This window comes from Dromiciops gliroides, chromosome 2 (genome assembly GCF_019393635.1).
Source record: "Dromiciops gliroides isolate mDroGli1 chromosome 2, mDroGli1.pri, whole genome shotgun sequence".
Lineage (NCBI taxonomy): Eukaryota > Metazoa > Chordata > Mammalia > Microbiotheria > Microbiotheriidae > Dromiciops > Dromiciops gliroides.
This window is the reverse complement of record NC_057862.1, coordinates 92358266-92375399: the sequence shown is the minus strand read 5'-3', so window position 1 is coordinate 92375399 and position 17134 is coordinate 92358266. Positions and strand designations below refer to the sequence as shown.

Below are 17134 nucleotides of genomic sequence, written 5' to 3'. Positions count from 1 at the left end.
CAAAACTTCTCCATGCTTTGTGGCAGCACAGTACATCTGAGAGAGAGCTAGCCTTGGAGTTAACAGGAGCTAGGTTCAAGAGCTACCTCAGGTACATACTAGCTAGGTGAACCTGGCCAAGTCACTGAACATCTCAGTGCTCCAGGCAATTCTCTAATGCCACAGAAGGCAGAACAGTTGTATGTTGGCAGATTCCTCACCCGATATTCCATAACCAAATGAAATCAAAGGTACACGCTAAAATTTACCTCACCCCCAAAAGACGCACTGAAAGCTTCCAATCTTTTCAAAGCAGTTACTTCAGAACTTTGGCAGCTATGTGGCACTTAACTTTTCTTAGCCACAGTATCCCTATCTGTAAAATGAGAATGATAATAATAGCAACTGCCTCCCAAGGTTTTTGTGAGGATCACATGAAGAAACATATGCAAACCTTACAAATGCCATATAAAGCGCTGGCTGATAGCTCTCATTAGAACAGTCTTTAAAGCAATAAACTAAATAGACAAACATCATTCTATTAAGCTTCACAGAAGAGAAGATTTTAAATATACATTTAGTTTTTTAAAAATTAAGCCATTTCATTCTTAGCTAAAGCTGATCCTAAATTTTTTGAATCCTTTTCAAAGGAAAAAGGTAATGTTTACCTGGTCTAAGTGTATACAGGCCTTTCACAATATTTGCCATAGTTGAAGGTGTTATTTGAAATGGTGTTGACTGGGCTTCTAAAAGTAAAGCTGAAATAAAAAGAAAAAATGGTTACAAAGGCTAAAACCCTGACTGGTCGCCAAGGCTGCTGTTTATGACCTTCCTGTTTCACCTGCTGCTCTAAGAAACGTTTATCAAAACTTCTACAAAAGATCTACATATACATTCTGAATTACTAGTAAACATGAGGGCCTGTGGGAATGTCTAACGGAAATGACTCAATTCCCACACATTCTAGCATATATCACATTTGAATAGTAATCCAACTCATGTTCCTATAATGAATGAATTTGTAAGTGTTTCTTTTAAGTTGCTAAATCAAAGGATGTGCATTGAGGCAGTAGAATGTTCTCTAGATTTCAATTTTAGACAATAAATAAGCTCAATAAGGTCACTAACCCCTACCTTTCCATAAGAGAAATGCTTCCTGTTAAGTGAGGTCAATAAATCCTGACAAGGAAAGGTTCAGAAAAATAAAATATCTGGATTTCAGTGGTTGAGTTTATTCTGAACAAGGCAGTAAAGCTGACAATAGAGCTGCTTTAATAATTCCACATGAAAATGAGACGGTCTACACAGTTTCTTTTTGTTACTAAGAATTCACTGAGATTCATTACAAAAATTTAAATTATTCTAGAAAACAAATCAATAACATACAAATTATAACTATTATTTTTCCATTAAGGTTTTAGTAAGCTCTTAGTAATTCTTTGACAGATACTAGTGTGAATCAATAGTGTTAATCTTTTTTTTTTTTAATTTATGGTCACTATTATTTGTAACTAAAGTCTTTCAAATAAGTCAGCAGGAGGGTTTTACTACAGTCTGGTATAAAGTTAAAAAAAGCAATTCTTCATTTATACATAAATACTCATTAATGAGGGAATCCATTCCAAGACTTTACAATCCATCCATATCTGCCTATTTCATGTTACAGAGGTTCACGGCTTCAACAACAGCTGGCCAAACAGAGTTCATCCAATTTGCTGGAAGCCTTACTTTCTTTTCCCATAAGGTAACAGTGGAACATGATAGCTGCTTATCTGACACCCCACTCTTTCTTGCTATGTGACCAGTCTTCACTTCTAGTCGTGCAATTCTTTGAAGACATCTTTTACTCCAATTTGTCAGAGTTTCTCCTTAATTACAAGCTGTAGGCACCACGTGCCCCTATATTACCTTCTGTGTGATATTTTTCTTTCTTCATACCATATAGCAACACCAGTAAAATGTTACTATTGAAAATATGGGGGGCAGCTAAGTGGTGCAGTGGATAAAGCACCAGCCCTGGATTCAGGAGGACCTGAGTTCAAATTTGGCCTCAAACACTTGACACGTTCTAGCTGTGTGACCCTGGGCAAGTCACTTAACCCTCACTGCCCGGCCCAAAAACAAACCAACAAATCTGTTAATTTGAAATGATGGTGATGTAAACACCAAGCACACCAATAAAACATACTTTGAAAAGAAAAGAAAATATGGGCCTTTAACTTTATGAGAAATTGGGAACAATAAAAGACCATGGTAATTTCCCTAAATTAATCCAGTCTCTCATCCTCCTTTTTTTTTTTTTTAAACAAAATGGGGCATCTATCCAAATACATATTGATATCTAAGCAAGAGATGACTGTCATCCTCTTGGTCTTTCCTATGTGAATGAACAGAGCAAACTTCTTTGAATGGTTATAGATCTCTTCCAAGAGGTCATATATTTGGTGCAACAAGCTCAATGCTACCCAAAGACAGAACTATCTGGAGGGCTTTACCATCCAAAGGTCATCCCTCACTGACCAGGACTGTGAACGCTGGATCTCTTTTATCACAATGGTAAATACCTTTGGTGAGAATAAATCTCCCAGTTTTATGCCTAACCTGATGTTTATCATGTCACGGAACACAATTATTCCTATTTTTCTATCTTCTAAGAAATCTAAATTATCTTGATGCATCAAAGGGAGATATCCTGTAAAAGATCCTATAAGGTTGTATTTTGTTTTACCAAACCAAATTTTTTCATAATCATTAAGCCAATGAGATCACGGTTTATATAATTGGGGGGGGGGGGTGGGCAGGGCAATGAGGGTTAAGTGACTTGCCCAGGGTCACACAGCTGGTAAGTATCAAGTGTCTGAGGCTGGATTTGAACTCAGGTCCTCTTGAATCCAGGGCTGGTGCTGTTTATATAATTTTTAAAATGATAAGCAGATCCATGAGAAACTTCTTTTGACAAACTAAACTTTCCGTAATTTAAAAAATGTTCAGTGAGTTATACTTAAAGGTTAGCTAATGAAGCAATCATCATCAATATGCATTACTCATTTAATTATAATTTCGAATGGAAAATTTTTTAACTATAATGCTATAAACCTTTTACATTTATCTTCAAATTTTCAAGAAAATGAATTCTACATGCATTAGAGTTGTATTGTTGCACATTCTCTTTTAGTTTATTTAAATTAAATGTCAGATTTTAAGTCATATGTTAAAAGCTCCCCCAAACTTCAAGATGTTAACCCTACCCTAATTCTAGAATAATCATTATCAGCATTCAATAAGCACTGCTGTCACTAAATTCTCACTATTCAACCAAATGTTTTAGTAAAGGCAAAGGTAAATGCCTCAGTTGTGCTTCCAAGAAAATTTGAAAGCTTAAGAATAAGCACAAGTTAAGAAACACAAATAAATTTAACTGAAGGCTCTCTTAAAACTAAATACACACACACACACACACACACACACACACACACACACACACGAGTGATATAGTCAGTAAGAAAAAACAACAGTGTGGTGTAGGAAAGAGTATTGGAGTCAAAGATGTAAAGAACCTAGACTGAAAAGCTAACTCCAAACTTAACTACGTATATAACCTTTGTTAGCTAAGTCATCTCACCTCTGCCTCAGTTCTCATACCTAAAAAATGGAAATACTAATCACATTACCTACTTTGCATGGTGGTGGCAAAGTGGGGGAAAAGAAGCAAGCACTTTGTTATTAGGAGCTCATGATATGATGATGAACACTTGACACTTAATAGCTGTGTGACCCTGGGCAAGTCACTTAACCCCCATTGCCCCACCATGAATGAATGAATGAATGAATGAATGAATGAATGAATGAATGAATGAATGAATAAATGAATTTAACGTAACAGAAGCTGTTATTATCATTAATGATAACCAAAGATGAACTGTGAATTTTTGTCTAACATATTATTCCTCTTCATGGAGAAACCTGTTTAAAAAGATTCCAATTCTCTCTCTGTCCCTCCCTACCCCTGCTTGTGTCTCATATTTCTCTTTAAGTAAATTGTTTTGCTAATTTTGATGTGCAAGCTGACATCAATCTCTTTGCAAATCAAAACACTCATCTCCCAAGACACTTTCTGAAATTAGCTGATCAAAACTTCTGCATGTCTGTCTTAGTTTGCTTATTCCCCAAAGATTATCACAATGTAGTTTCTTTTGGCTTTCTAATGACCTTAGTTCCAAAAGCATATTCCTAGATGACACCAAAATAACTATTTTCCTTCAAAGGAGAACACAGTTTTTATACTGGTCAGAAGAAGGTGTGTTTCATCTTACTCTGTCAGGTATTCAATACTGGTACAATGAGTAGCTAACAGAATATTTTTATACCTGCAATCGAAGGTTAGCGTTTAGAATCATTCAAGAAATTAATGAAATAATTCACAGGTCCAACTTTGGCTTCTGGTCACAAGTATTTTCTGTATGTGGCAATATGCCTTCAACAACTAGGTCTTCTATACAAATCTCAAACTACAAGACAAGTTGCCATTCAGTTGACATGATACTCCTCTTAACTGGAGAGAAGAGGGTGTCTACCGGCTGGGTGAGCATGGAGGAAGTGGGGGATATTTTATATTTCCACTTCTAAAGACAGGTTTATAGATGAGCTGATAGGAGAAAGCTGATAAAAGGAACAATGAATTTAGGTCCATAAACCATGAGGTGGTGGGGGATTTTATAGAAGAAAAGTTAACAAATATAACTGTATCACTATTGTTTAGATTCTTTACAAGACGGAATTTGTGGGTCTGGTCACCTTTTCCTTGCTGGGCGCTTTGACAAAGTCAAAAAGGTAATGTAACTGCAGAAGAAAGGAATGATTACTCCTAGAGAACAGACCACTTCAATAAAACTTTTATGCCCTACATTAGGTGACCTAAGTCTTCTCAGAAAACCCACCTATTTATGAATAAACTCGTGTATTCACTGAAAACATCCTAATAGGAAATCTGACCAACACCCCCCACCTCAAAATAGCAATTATACCTTCACAAGTATTCAAATAACAAAACTCCACAAAGTGGTTAACTGAAGAGTAACATCTTCCTTAACAATGAGAAAATAATATTTAAAATTTATAAGCAGGTCATGGAAAATAAATGCTCTGGCACTTCCTACATTCACTAAGTAAAGTTCAATGAGAAGTCAGATGTTTTAGAATCAAGTACTCTGATACAACAAAATGGCCTATCCCACAGCTGACCAGTAGTTACTATACATCCCTGGGATTAAAAAATATTCACAGTTACTTGCTAGTGAGAACCTCAAGTATTGAATAAGTGGGAACATTTGTTTATGCCTATCTTTTTTGTTTTTTAATAAGACCAAAAGCCTTGTTTTTTCCTCATCTCTTTAGCATCATGTACATGAAGAAACCTTTCCTTCATTTGACCTCAACTTGCAAATCCCTGAAATTTCCTAGAGTTGTGATAAATGAACAAAATGAAGTTATTTTCCTAGTTATTACCAAATACAGATAATTACAAAGTAAATAAGCTTTTTGTCAGGTAGTATAATTTCTCTGGAGGATTTTGACAGGGGAGATTTTCAACGTGCTATGTACCATTACACAATGAAAGAAACATGAAAATGTCAACAGTCCAGGGAATACTTATTAATTAATAGCCACAATACTATCACATGAAATGTTTTAAAACATCTGTTCAAGCTTTCAAAAAACTGAATGTTATTCTTTTAAAATCCTAGGTATCTAAAATGATTCATCATTTCTCAGGAATTAAACAAAAGATACAGATAACTTCCACCTTTTACCCTCACAAATACAACCTTCAAAAATGTCAGTGATTCCAAATACTCTCTCATCATTTACCTTTGCACAAAGGATTTGTTCATTTGAATACATACTGTGTAAAAGGAGCCAAGTGAGATAGTTATTTAACAGATGTAAAATTCCTTCCCCTAACTTCTTTTAAAGATAACTAGAAATGTGATTTTTTAGCAAGTCACTTAATCTCTGTGCTTCAGTTTTCTCTTCTGCAAAAATTGAGATAATATCTGTACTACCTCACAGGGATTTTGTAAATGAGATAAAAGATTTAAAGCATTATATAAAAGTCAGCTATTGTCCAAATGCTATGAAAAACTAAAGCACTGCTTTGGAAAAATGTTCCCCTTTCATCTCTATTCACAGTATATTTATGTCACCATTTAATAGTAAAGAAATTTCTTAATGAGTAATGAAACTGTAGAAAATAAAAAGGTATACAAAATGAAAAACATAATAGAATGATGCTTATGAAGTGATCATTAAAGTCGAGTGGTTTGGGTATTTTTAAGTGCCCAGATATTTTAAATAAAATGCATTTTTATGTTATATGCTAATTTAGATGACCTAATTTTATATAGTTTTAAGACAATACGATATTAGACTATTCTTTTGAGCCTATAATGCCAAAGTATTGTCAGTTTTCAGAAAACAAAAGCAAATGATACGGGGCAGCTAGGTGGCGCAGTGGATAGAGCACTGGCCCTGGATTCAGGAAGACCTGAGTTCAAATCCGGCCCCAGACACTTGACATTTACTAGCTGTGTGACCTTGGGCAAGTCACTTAACCCCAAATGCCTCACCAAAAAAAAAAAAAAAAAAGGCAAATGAAATAATCATGAAAGCACGATTCTTCTAATAGATTTAGTTTTAACCAGAAACCTTTGCCAGAATAATTTTAAAGTCTCCTCAAATTTCAAAAGTTAATGTTTACTTACGCATTAGGCTGTAAATGTGCTTTTCTGCAACATGTTCCGTAAATAGCTTTATAAGATCATCTTTTAAGTCTCTGTTAAGCTTGGTTTCTATGTAAAATTTATTCTGGAAAATAAGATAAAACAAATAATATTTAGAAGCAAATAATCATTCCAATGAAGTGATTCACTAAAATACTTTAAGTAAATAATATTTTTACTTTTAAGTAAGGGGGTGCTAAATCTCTAAAAATAGTTTCCACCAAAAATAGCAAAGTCTTCTTTAGTTTTAAAGGTATAACTTTATCCAACATCATGAAATAATGCTAAAACCCACAAAATTTTAACTGAGATAATGCTGGTTCTGTTCCACAGTCAATTTCATAGAACCAAAGCAATGAGAGATGAAGACTTCTCAATAGAGAAAATAGGGAAAGAAGTTTTAATTTTGCAACCATTCCCAAGTTGAAAACTGTGCAACAAGAAAGAGAGAAGGGGGCCAGGGATGGAAGAGGTTACTGTAATATCTGAGCTGGGCTTATGTCAACTAATTTAACTTTGTTACAACAAAGTTTAGAAAAAGAACTAAAGGATAGAGAGTGTGCTCTTTTCTTTCTCCCCCATTCTGTTCTCTATTCCCCATCCCCCTTCTACCTCTTTAGGCTATCCATCACAAAATAATATATTAATCTAAAATCTTTGGTCCCAACATGAATGTAAAAACCTTATAAATACTCAATAAAACTTCTGGGGAAAAAAAGGGGGGGCAGCTAGGTGGCACAGTGGATAGAGCAACAGCCCTGGAGTCAGGAGTACCTGAGTTCAAATTTGGCCTCAGACACTTAACACTTACTAGCTGTGTGACCCTGGGCAAGTCACTTAACCCCAACTGTCTCACTTTAAAAAAAAAAAAAACTTCTGGGAAAAATTGTGCTCATCTTTTTCAAGGGTGACTCCACGAAAGCAAGAAGCCCTTGACTGATCCATATAAGAAGAGCACCCTCTTTCTCCATGCACTGACTAAATCAGAGTAATGATCAGATTAAAGAAGAAATACATGATCCTTCAGTTCATGCAAGGATCTCTAGATCATCTTTGGTGAGATGCAAAGGAAAACTCTTAGAGGAAGTAATCAAAAAGAGGAACTGAATGTTTTAGGAAAACAAACATTTTAAAGTTTAATATTGTTCTTAAGACTTATCTTGATTAATCTTGACCATGAAGTTTGTCTATTATTTGAGAATATTAAACATTGGAACTTCAAGATGGGGAAAATGTCACCTCTTGAACAGCAGAAAAGGTTCAGATTATAATTACTTTAGTTTTAAAAAATTGTTTCTGGCAGGCTTGTGTGTACAGAATTTTCTTCCACAGAACAAAATATGACACATTCTTCCTCTAAAGAATATTGGCAATTATACTGTAGTTAGTATATGCTACTGCTTGCTAATAAGTACTAATAAAAGGCACTGAACATTAAGCATTATCACAGCTTCAAAGGAACCTTAGAAAACATCTAGTCCAATATCCTCATTTTACAGATGAAGAAATCGAGGTCTAGAGAAGTGAAGTAACACAAAAGACACTAAGAAGAAAAGTTGAGATTCACATATATATATATATATATATATATATATATATATATATATATATATATATAGTCCCTAAATTCAATGGTCTTTCCCTTCTCTTCTTTCATTCTATTTTCTCTTTCTACTGTTCTTAGATGGCACCATTCTGATAGCTTTTTGATCCATTATTACAATTTAAGCATGTGGCACAAGCTGTACACTTCTCAAATTGCTCATTTCTCATGACTTATTCCTCCACTCACCCACAGCTACACAAAGAAAGAGCTGGTCACACTCTTGATCTTGCCATCATCCATAAATGCAATGTTTCTAAACTCTGAAATTCCCTTATCTGATTCACTTTCTGTTGTCATTCTACCTCTCCTTCTGCCTTGCAGCCCCAAACCCTATGACCGCCAATCCCTCCATCCTTGACATCTTTCTGCACTGGCTACCTTTTTCCTTTACCACTTTGACATCTTAGAAAACCAATCCCACTGTAACCTGTACACTTTTCTCAAGTCCCTTGCTCCCTTACGGTGTCATCAATCTGACGTCATCCACCTTTAGACTGGGATCACTCCCAGCATCCAGCCTTTGTTCCTATTCATTATAGAAAGTTATAAAACCATGCTGTGTAGGTCCTCTACAAATATGTGTTACGTAATCTTAATGAGGCCTCACTTCAGCCAAGCGGCCCTTTTATACCATCCCACTCACTCCAGCAGCTCTTCTAAAACTTTCCCTCTTTCCTCAAACCTTGAATGGCTCCCTCTCCCCTACACTCTCAGCTGAGAAACGTACCTAATATTTCCCAGCAAAAAACTCAGGCCATTTGCTGAGAGCTTCTTCCTCTCCCCTCCTCAACCAAAAGGCACCATGGCCCTCATCTCACATGAGGTGGCTGCTCTTCTTCCCTCCAAGGTAAAACCCTCTCTTGTGAATACAAGTGATCCCATGCTATTGCATCCTCTCTTAAACTGCCACCATCGTTACCAATCTCATTTATCTTCAAGCCCTCCCTGTTACCTGGCAACTTTCCTACTGCCTACAAACATACCTTTTCCCCCCATCCTCAAAAAACCCTCACTTGAGCCATCCTTATGAATGAGCTACTGTCCCTGACATCACCCTTTTATGTCAAAGTCACTAAGAAGGCTAATATTTATAACAGGTTCCTCCACTTGTTCTGCTCTCACTCTCTTTTTTACAGTCTGGCTTCTGACCTCATCATTTAACTAAAACCACTTTCTCCAAACTTACTAATGATCTCTTAAATACCAAACGTAATGGCTTTTTCTCAATTTTCATCCTTACTCTTTCTGCAGCCTTTTAACTACCAAATATACTCTTCTCTTTGATATTCATTCCTCTATGGGTTTGTGACACTATCCTCCCTGCTTTTTCTCCTACCTATCTGACTGCTTCTTCTCAGTATCCTTCACTAGAATCTTCATCCAAGTAACGCCTGCTAATCATGGATATCTAATAGGGCTCTGTCCTGGGGCCTGGTCTCTTCTCCTATATATACTATTTCACTTGGTGATGCGTTAGTTCCCATGGATCCAGTTACCACCTCCATGCTGATGACACTCAAATGTACTAAATCCATTCCTAATTTCTCTACCAGCCTCTAGTCACACATCTCCAATAGCCTGTTGGACTTCCTAAACTGGATGTCCTACAGTCACCTTAAACGCAATATCACCAAAACGGAACTAATTACATTTCCCTCAAATCTTCCCTCTGGCTAACTTCCACATCATGGTAGAGGGTACCAATATCCTCCTAGTCACTCAGGCTCATAACCTAGGTGTTAATCCTTGTCTCCTTACTCTCTCACTTGCCCATAGCCATCCTTTACCTTCACAACATCTCTCACACACATATGTTCCCTTACAGTTTGATCACCTTGACACAGGCCCTGAAAAACTCACAGACTACTTGCAATAGCCTATTGGTGGCCTTGTTGCCACAAGTCTCTCCCCACTCCAGCTCATCCTCCACTCAGCAGTCTCAGTGACCTTCCCAAAGTGGAAGTCTGACCATGTTACCTCTCTACTTGCTAAATATCTGTGGTTCCCTATCACCTCCAGGATCCAATATAAAAATCCTGTTTGGCATTCGAAGCCCTTCATAACCTGCCTCCCATTCCCCACCTTTCTGGTCTTCTTAGAGCTACACCCCATCACATATACCGTGATCCAATGTTACAAAACACTCCATCTCCTAACTCTGGGAATTTTCACTGGTTGTCCTCCAGGCCTGGAATTCTTTCCCTCCCCATCTCTGCCTCCTGATTTCCCTCAAATCCAAGCTAAAATCCTACCTTCTAGAGGAAGCCTTTTCTAATTCCCCCTTAATTCTTCTCTCTTCTTCCTGATTATTTCTAATTGAGCCTGTATATAGCTTGTACATAGTTGTTTCTATTCTGTCCTCCTCATTAAGACTATGAGCTCCTCAAGGTCAGGGACTGCTTTTTGCCTTTCTTTTATTCCCAATGCTTAGCAGTGTGTGGAACATAGTAAGTGCTTTAGTGTTTAGATGTTTAGTGGCCAACTTCAAAAGAATACTGAATTATACTTAACTAGGTGGCATATACTAGATAACAGGTCAGAACCTGCTAATGAGTTTAATTAATAATGGTCCTAAACATTGTGCAGTATCCACATTTACTCTATATTTATTCATAGTTAAGGGGCTCGGCTACCTTAAACTATACAAACACCACTAAAAAGTATCTTATTACTGAGTATGTACTAGGTAGACTGGTGTAGGAAGAACTCTGGCTTTCGAGTTAGAAGACATACATTCAAATCCCAGCCTGCCACCAACCTGGGTGAGACAATTCTTTTTTCCAGGCCTCCACTATCTCACCCATAAAATGATGGCATTGAAATTAGATAAGCTATAATATGTCCTTTCCAGCTCTAAATTATATGATTCTTTAAAATAAGTCAAATAAATCACCCTCGCATACACACCTTTCTCTATTTAAAATTATAGTGGCTTTAAAAAGTTAATATGAATCAACAATGATAAAGGACAAAACAAGAACAAACTATTTACATTCAAATATTGGCACATGATACACATGTCCCCTTTGAACCCTATTGTCATCACAGGAAGTCCAATTAGACAATGCCTGTTTTGTCTTGGTGATATTAAGAAAAGAACGGAAAGAAAGGTGAGGAGGAATACACTGGGGAGAAAAGGAAAGGAAGGTTAGGGAAAATCATCTCACACAACCAAGGTGTGCAAGTAGACAACTATACAAACGAGGAGGGAAGAGGGAAACAGCTAACACTTGAAACTCGCTCTCATGTGAATTGGTCAAAAGACGAAAGAATACACACTCACATGCAAACATACATTCACATACAGATGTGCAGAAATATCACTTTATTCCACAGGCAAACAGGAAAGAAAAGGGAAACGGTAGAAGGGAAGTTTAGAAGGAGGGGAGCAATTAGTCTTAACCAAAACAAACTCTAAGGTATGTACAAAAATACTGACAGTTCTTTCTGAAATAAATTGAAGAATGGTTGAACAGGTTATAGTATATATACATGTGAAAGAATAGTAGTGCTGAACTCTTATTAGCATAATAATTAATCATGACTCCAGAGGTTTAATGATACCCATTTCCTCATAAGAGAGGTGAAGGATTCAAATGCAGAATGAGATTAAAAATAATATTTGTTATCTGGCCAATGTGAAATTTTTTGATTGACTCTACATATTTGTAAAGAGTTTTACTTTTCTTGTGTTATCCACTGGGAGGTATGGGTAAGGTTGGTGTAGGAGAGTGAAAGGCAGATCTTAGCTAATTAACTCCTCCCAAATTTTTAATTAAAAAAAATTACAATGGCTTTCTTTCAGATGAAAATTTCATATCCAGAAATAGAAAATTAGTGAAGCATAGTTTAGGGTTGATTTTTTAAATTAAATTAATAAAAATGTTCAATAACACATGTTGTCCAAATAGAAATTTAAAGAAAAAATTATTTGTATGAATATTTGCATCCTTTCAAATAAACAAGCTGTGACACTAATGTGTATAACAATAGGAAGTGAAATAATTCTGTCTATAGAAGTACCAAGAGAAAATTTTTTCAATATATATGATTTATTTTCATTTCTGGATTATTCTAGAATTAAAATTGTATGTTGCAAAGCACTGAATTTTGATGTTACTGCTCATTAGTTGGAAAACACTGATTTGAATAGAAGTTACAAAACTAGTGAAGTATATGTGCTATTATCCTAAGCAAAAAAGTTTCCTCAATTATATTCCATAGAATAAGTTAAATGTTTATAATATTTGCTCTTCTAAAATATTAAGATTCGCTATGCACAAACCACCATGAAAAATTCCAGCGATATGATTGGAAAAAGGAATGGTCTGGTCATAATCCAGAGCAAGGGACAATCAATAGTCAGACCACAAGCTTCACTGGAACACCCACAAAATGTAAGAGAGGATGGCTGTCAATAAATACTGTGAATGGACACACTTCCCCCCATACCCCCAACATGTTAAGAATTTACATGGAGATATGAACAAAAACCATACAGTTTTAGAAGGATAGATGGGTTGAGATTTGCAACACTGGAAGGATTACCCATATCAAAGAAATCATGGGTACAACAAAGTATTATATTATATAACATTAATTGTTGCTTATTGTTCAGTTGTGTCCGACTCTTCGTGGCCTCATTTGGGATTTTCTCGTCATGTCATCCAGCATAACATTAATTAGGGAATACATGTGTGTATGTAATATACACAGAAACATTAAAAAACTTATTCTATGCAATGTTTTCATTATGAACAATTCTCTTTTGTTTCAATAGTTCTCTGACCTTTTCTACTGCTCTTACCCCAGGGATGTTACATAACTAGCAATTATTCAAGCCAGCATTTCTGGCTTCAAGAAACTTCAAGTTCTGGAACTCCAGAGATAAGTGATTAAGGAACCACACCAAAATCTTACAAATCTAGGACACCATTAAGGAATAACTGATACTTAGAAAAGGAGCATCTATTTCTACATGTCTGGATTGTTAAAAACCAATTATTTTCTACTCTGAACACCTGCTATATTTGTTTTCTAAAATAATCAACATGTTGATCAGAGAAAAAACTTTGAAAAGCTATATAAAGGAAAATCCTTTTTTAGTTTCTTTAATGTTAAACAGGACATCCTGATGATTAGGGTTCTAGAGGTCCTCAATTTAAATATCTAATTTTAAATAATACTCTTTCATAAACCAACATCATCCTTTCAAATAGAAATATTCTAATTGGTTTGAAACATAGTTTACAAAAATTTTTCATAAAACTGAAAAAGCAAATTTAATTTCTTAATGCACGGATAAAATCAGATTAAGTTTAATTTGCAAACCAAAAAGTCTTAACTGAATTTAGCCTTAGAATAAGACAGAAGCTATTCACTGTTAACACTACTATTCCTTCCCTAAAACAGAATTTTAATCTGGTAATGATTGCTATGGTAAACCTCTGGATTATAACATCCGCATACCCTGACAAACATATAGACACTAAGTCTTCCTTCACCAGAATCAAGCAATAACCCTAATACTTCAATATTAATTGAGTATTAAGTTTTACTACTGAGTTTTTTAAAAGCAAGATATTAATTGTATGATCTTGGATCACAGACAGATCTCAGAGCTACAAGTGACTATATTTTAGTCTTAACATCTAACCATTATCAATTTATGTACACAATAGACTGAAATTACATTTTAACTTCTATTCATTCCCAACTCTCTCACCCAGAAATATCTTCTATCCTTAAAATCTACTTCTGATCTACTCTATAGTGGAAATGTCAAGAGACAGGGACCTTAATTTATGGGAATAAAAATATTTCCATATCAATAGGGTTATTACTTTAACTGCCAACATTACCACATCCCAAAATAACTAAATTCTCCTAAACAAAGTGCCATAAACAATAAAAAAACAGTCATATACCTTTTTCTCCAAAACTGACTCTTCACCAAGGGATAAATGCTATCCAATCATTCACACAGAAATAGTTAATGCCATTGCCTTAACAGGAATGAATAAACGCATCTTTATGTTCTGCTATATTTGACTCACTTTCTTACAAAAGAAATACAGCAGTAGCTCATTCTACTAAAAAAGCCCCTATTAACCATCATTTTTGCTTTATAGTACAATCATTTGTTTGTGTATTTTATTTAACATGCATTACAAATTCATGATGTAAACAACCACACCTCATGAAAACATCCACTAAAGCAACAACAGGTGTGATCTAAATGAGTGGAATGAGCACTTGCACTAAAAAAAGGTCACATATCTTCTGAAGCAGTCTTTCCAATTTACACTCTACATGTGGGATATACGCTCTTTATTTGCTGAACTAGTTGATTAATTAGAATATCTCATTGCCCAAATCATGTTGACAATTTTAACTTAAATGAGCAAGCTCAGACATCCCAACAGACTCCAAAATATGACCAAGAAAAAGATGTAGTTATGACCTATCAGCCAAGAGGACAGGAATAATATATAAATTCTCCTTACTTTGCTAGCACTTAGACTAGTCTATACCCCTCGCTTTATACTTAGCATGTGCTGTCTAGTGCTGTTAGTTACTTTTTCAAGTCTGTCTTCTTTAACTAGACTATAAACTCCTTGAGAAGAAAAACCAAGATTCTTAAAAATACTCGTGTTGTTACCTCATTATCAAGTAGCTTGTTCTAAATTCTAAAGTTGTTACTTTACAGCAACTTCAAAAGAGGGGGAAAAAGACAGAAAAATGCCACAAATATATCAAAGAGAATTCTCTCACTCATCAGATTATAGTTCTATTATTATTATGGTTCTACTGTATACATTTTCCTCAGGGTCATTTTTTTTAAAATGTCCTAAACTTACCATATATATGAAAAGAGGCACAATGCTCTGCAATGCTCCCATATATTGTCCAAGTGCTAAGTTAAATCTTTCAATATAGAGTTCTGGAGGGCTGGCCTGTAGAAAGCAATAAAAAAAGTGATCTTTTTTCTGGCCCAGATGATGAGTCAAAACCTGGGGGGGGGGGGGAAGCAATAAGGTTAATAGTTCAAAAATGACCCCTTACCGTGATTTGAAAAGTAGTAAATCCAAAACGGCATTGTAACTAATATGTGAATGACATGAAACTTTAGCTTTGAAGATCAAACATTAGAGAAAAGATTAGAACTCTCTGTACTGCTAAATTAGACTGTGACAAGTTCTATAGTTTGGTTGGGAGACTTTAAACATATATATGATGTTAAAAGGCTCATTAAAAACCTTGACCTCTTCCCAAATGAAAACATATATTAATGTATAGATGAAATAATGCTTAAAAGTTCAAAATTATTACTGAATTATAAAGACATCTTCACCAGCTCATTTTGCCTGATGCAGGGGATAAAGTCGAAATATGAAAAAGTATGAAATCCAAAGTCATAAACCTACCCTGTGAAAAACACCAATACCACCTCACATTTTAGATTTTCCCTAAATATAATCTAAACATTTTTATATACAATTTCAGACAGTTCCTAAGAAGCATGGGCTTACCATCTCTGGCACCAGTTGTACAACTCTAGTACAAAAGCACTTTGCCTGAGTCTCAATGTCCTTATCTCTATAAGAATAGGAATCAACTTCTTACTTCCCTCCCTACCTCAGTGGGTTACTTTAAAGAAATGGCTTGAGTCATTATTTCACAAAGAAACAAACAGAAAGTGGTTAAGCAACTTCTCCAACATCACCAAGCACAGCAGCACCAGATGATATCACCTAACTTGGGGGCTCACCAAGGGTCTTTTCCTGATTAGACCATTCACACAAAACATTCAAAGTAAGATCAGTTGTATAATGTAGAAAATATAGGAGTTTTTTCTTTGGATCAAAGAACAAAAGTTTTGTTTTTGTCATCATATCTCCTACAGAAAGAAGCCTTGCAATCTTCATGATACATACATACATACATACATACATACATACAAATATACACACACGTGTGTATGTGTATATGTGTATATACATATATACATATATATACACACATATACCGTATAAAGATATATAGATGTATATAACCTGTTTAGTGTTATATATTTATGTGACATCTTAAGATTGTGCAAAGCATGTTTCATAATTATCTCATTTAATTCTAACAATGCTATGAAGTAGGTGCTTTTATCTCTCTTTTACAGATGAGGAGATGAGGCTCAAAGAGAGTAAGTGACTTGGACAGAGTTACATAGCTGTCTGAAATGGTGTTCAAATCCAGGTCTTTCTAACTCCAAATCAAATACTACAATACCACACTTTCTCTCTAGGAATTAAATGGCTGAAATCCTGTCTCCTTCACTTATTAGCTGTATGATGGGTCAAGGCACATCCTTTGTACTATCTGACTCAGAAGATAGCTATGAGAATCAAGTAAGAATACACACACACACACACACGCATATATAAAAACACTTTAAGAGGTGTAAAGTACTAAACAAATAAGATAAATTTTATTTAAGTAAAAATTGATTTTACATTAACAAAAATCAGTGCAACCAGAATAAAAAAAGTAAATGTTGGGGGAAAAAATTTTGCATAAGAATTTCATAAGCATCTGATAACAAAGGTATATGGAAGAACATGAATGTATAAGAATAAAAGCCATTCCCCAGTAGATAAATGTCCAAAGAATATGAAGAAATCATTCTCAGAAAAATATAAGATTGTAACATAAGATTGTTACAAAACACTAATAGGAGAAATACAAAACAAAATAGCTCTGCGGTTTTACCTTACAC

At 35.2% G+C, this 17134-nt stretch overlaps 1 protein-coding gene across 2 annotated transcripts in view; it reads right to left on the bottom strand.

The window, feature by feature from the left end:
* CACUL1 (CDK2 associated cullin domain 1) overlaps positions 1 to 17134 on the bottom strand; it is an 86691-nt gene that overhangs the window by 15834 nt on the left and 53723 nt on the right. The window contains exons 4-6 of one of the 2 annotated variants that reach the window (XM_043984559.1): positions 15225 to 15320; positions 6741 to 6843; positions 648 to 737 (exon numbers count right to left, since the gene is read on the bottom strand). In XM_043984559.1, the coding sequence (XP_043840494.1) occupies positions 648 to 737; positions 6741 to 6843; positions 15225 to 15320 (289 nt within the window). The remainder of the gene's footprint in view (positions 1 to 647; positions 738 to 6740; positions 6844 to 15224; positions 15321 to 17134) is intronic. The other variant, XM_043984560.1, reaches the window with a different exon arrangement.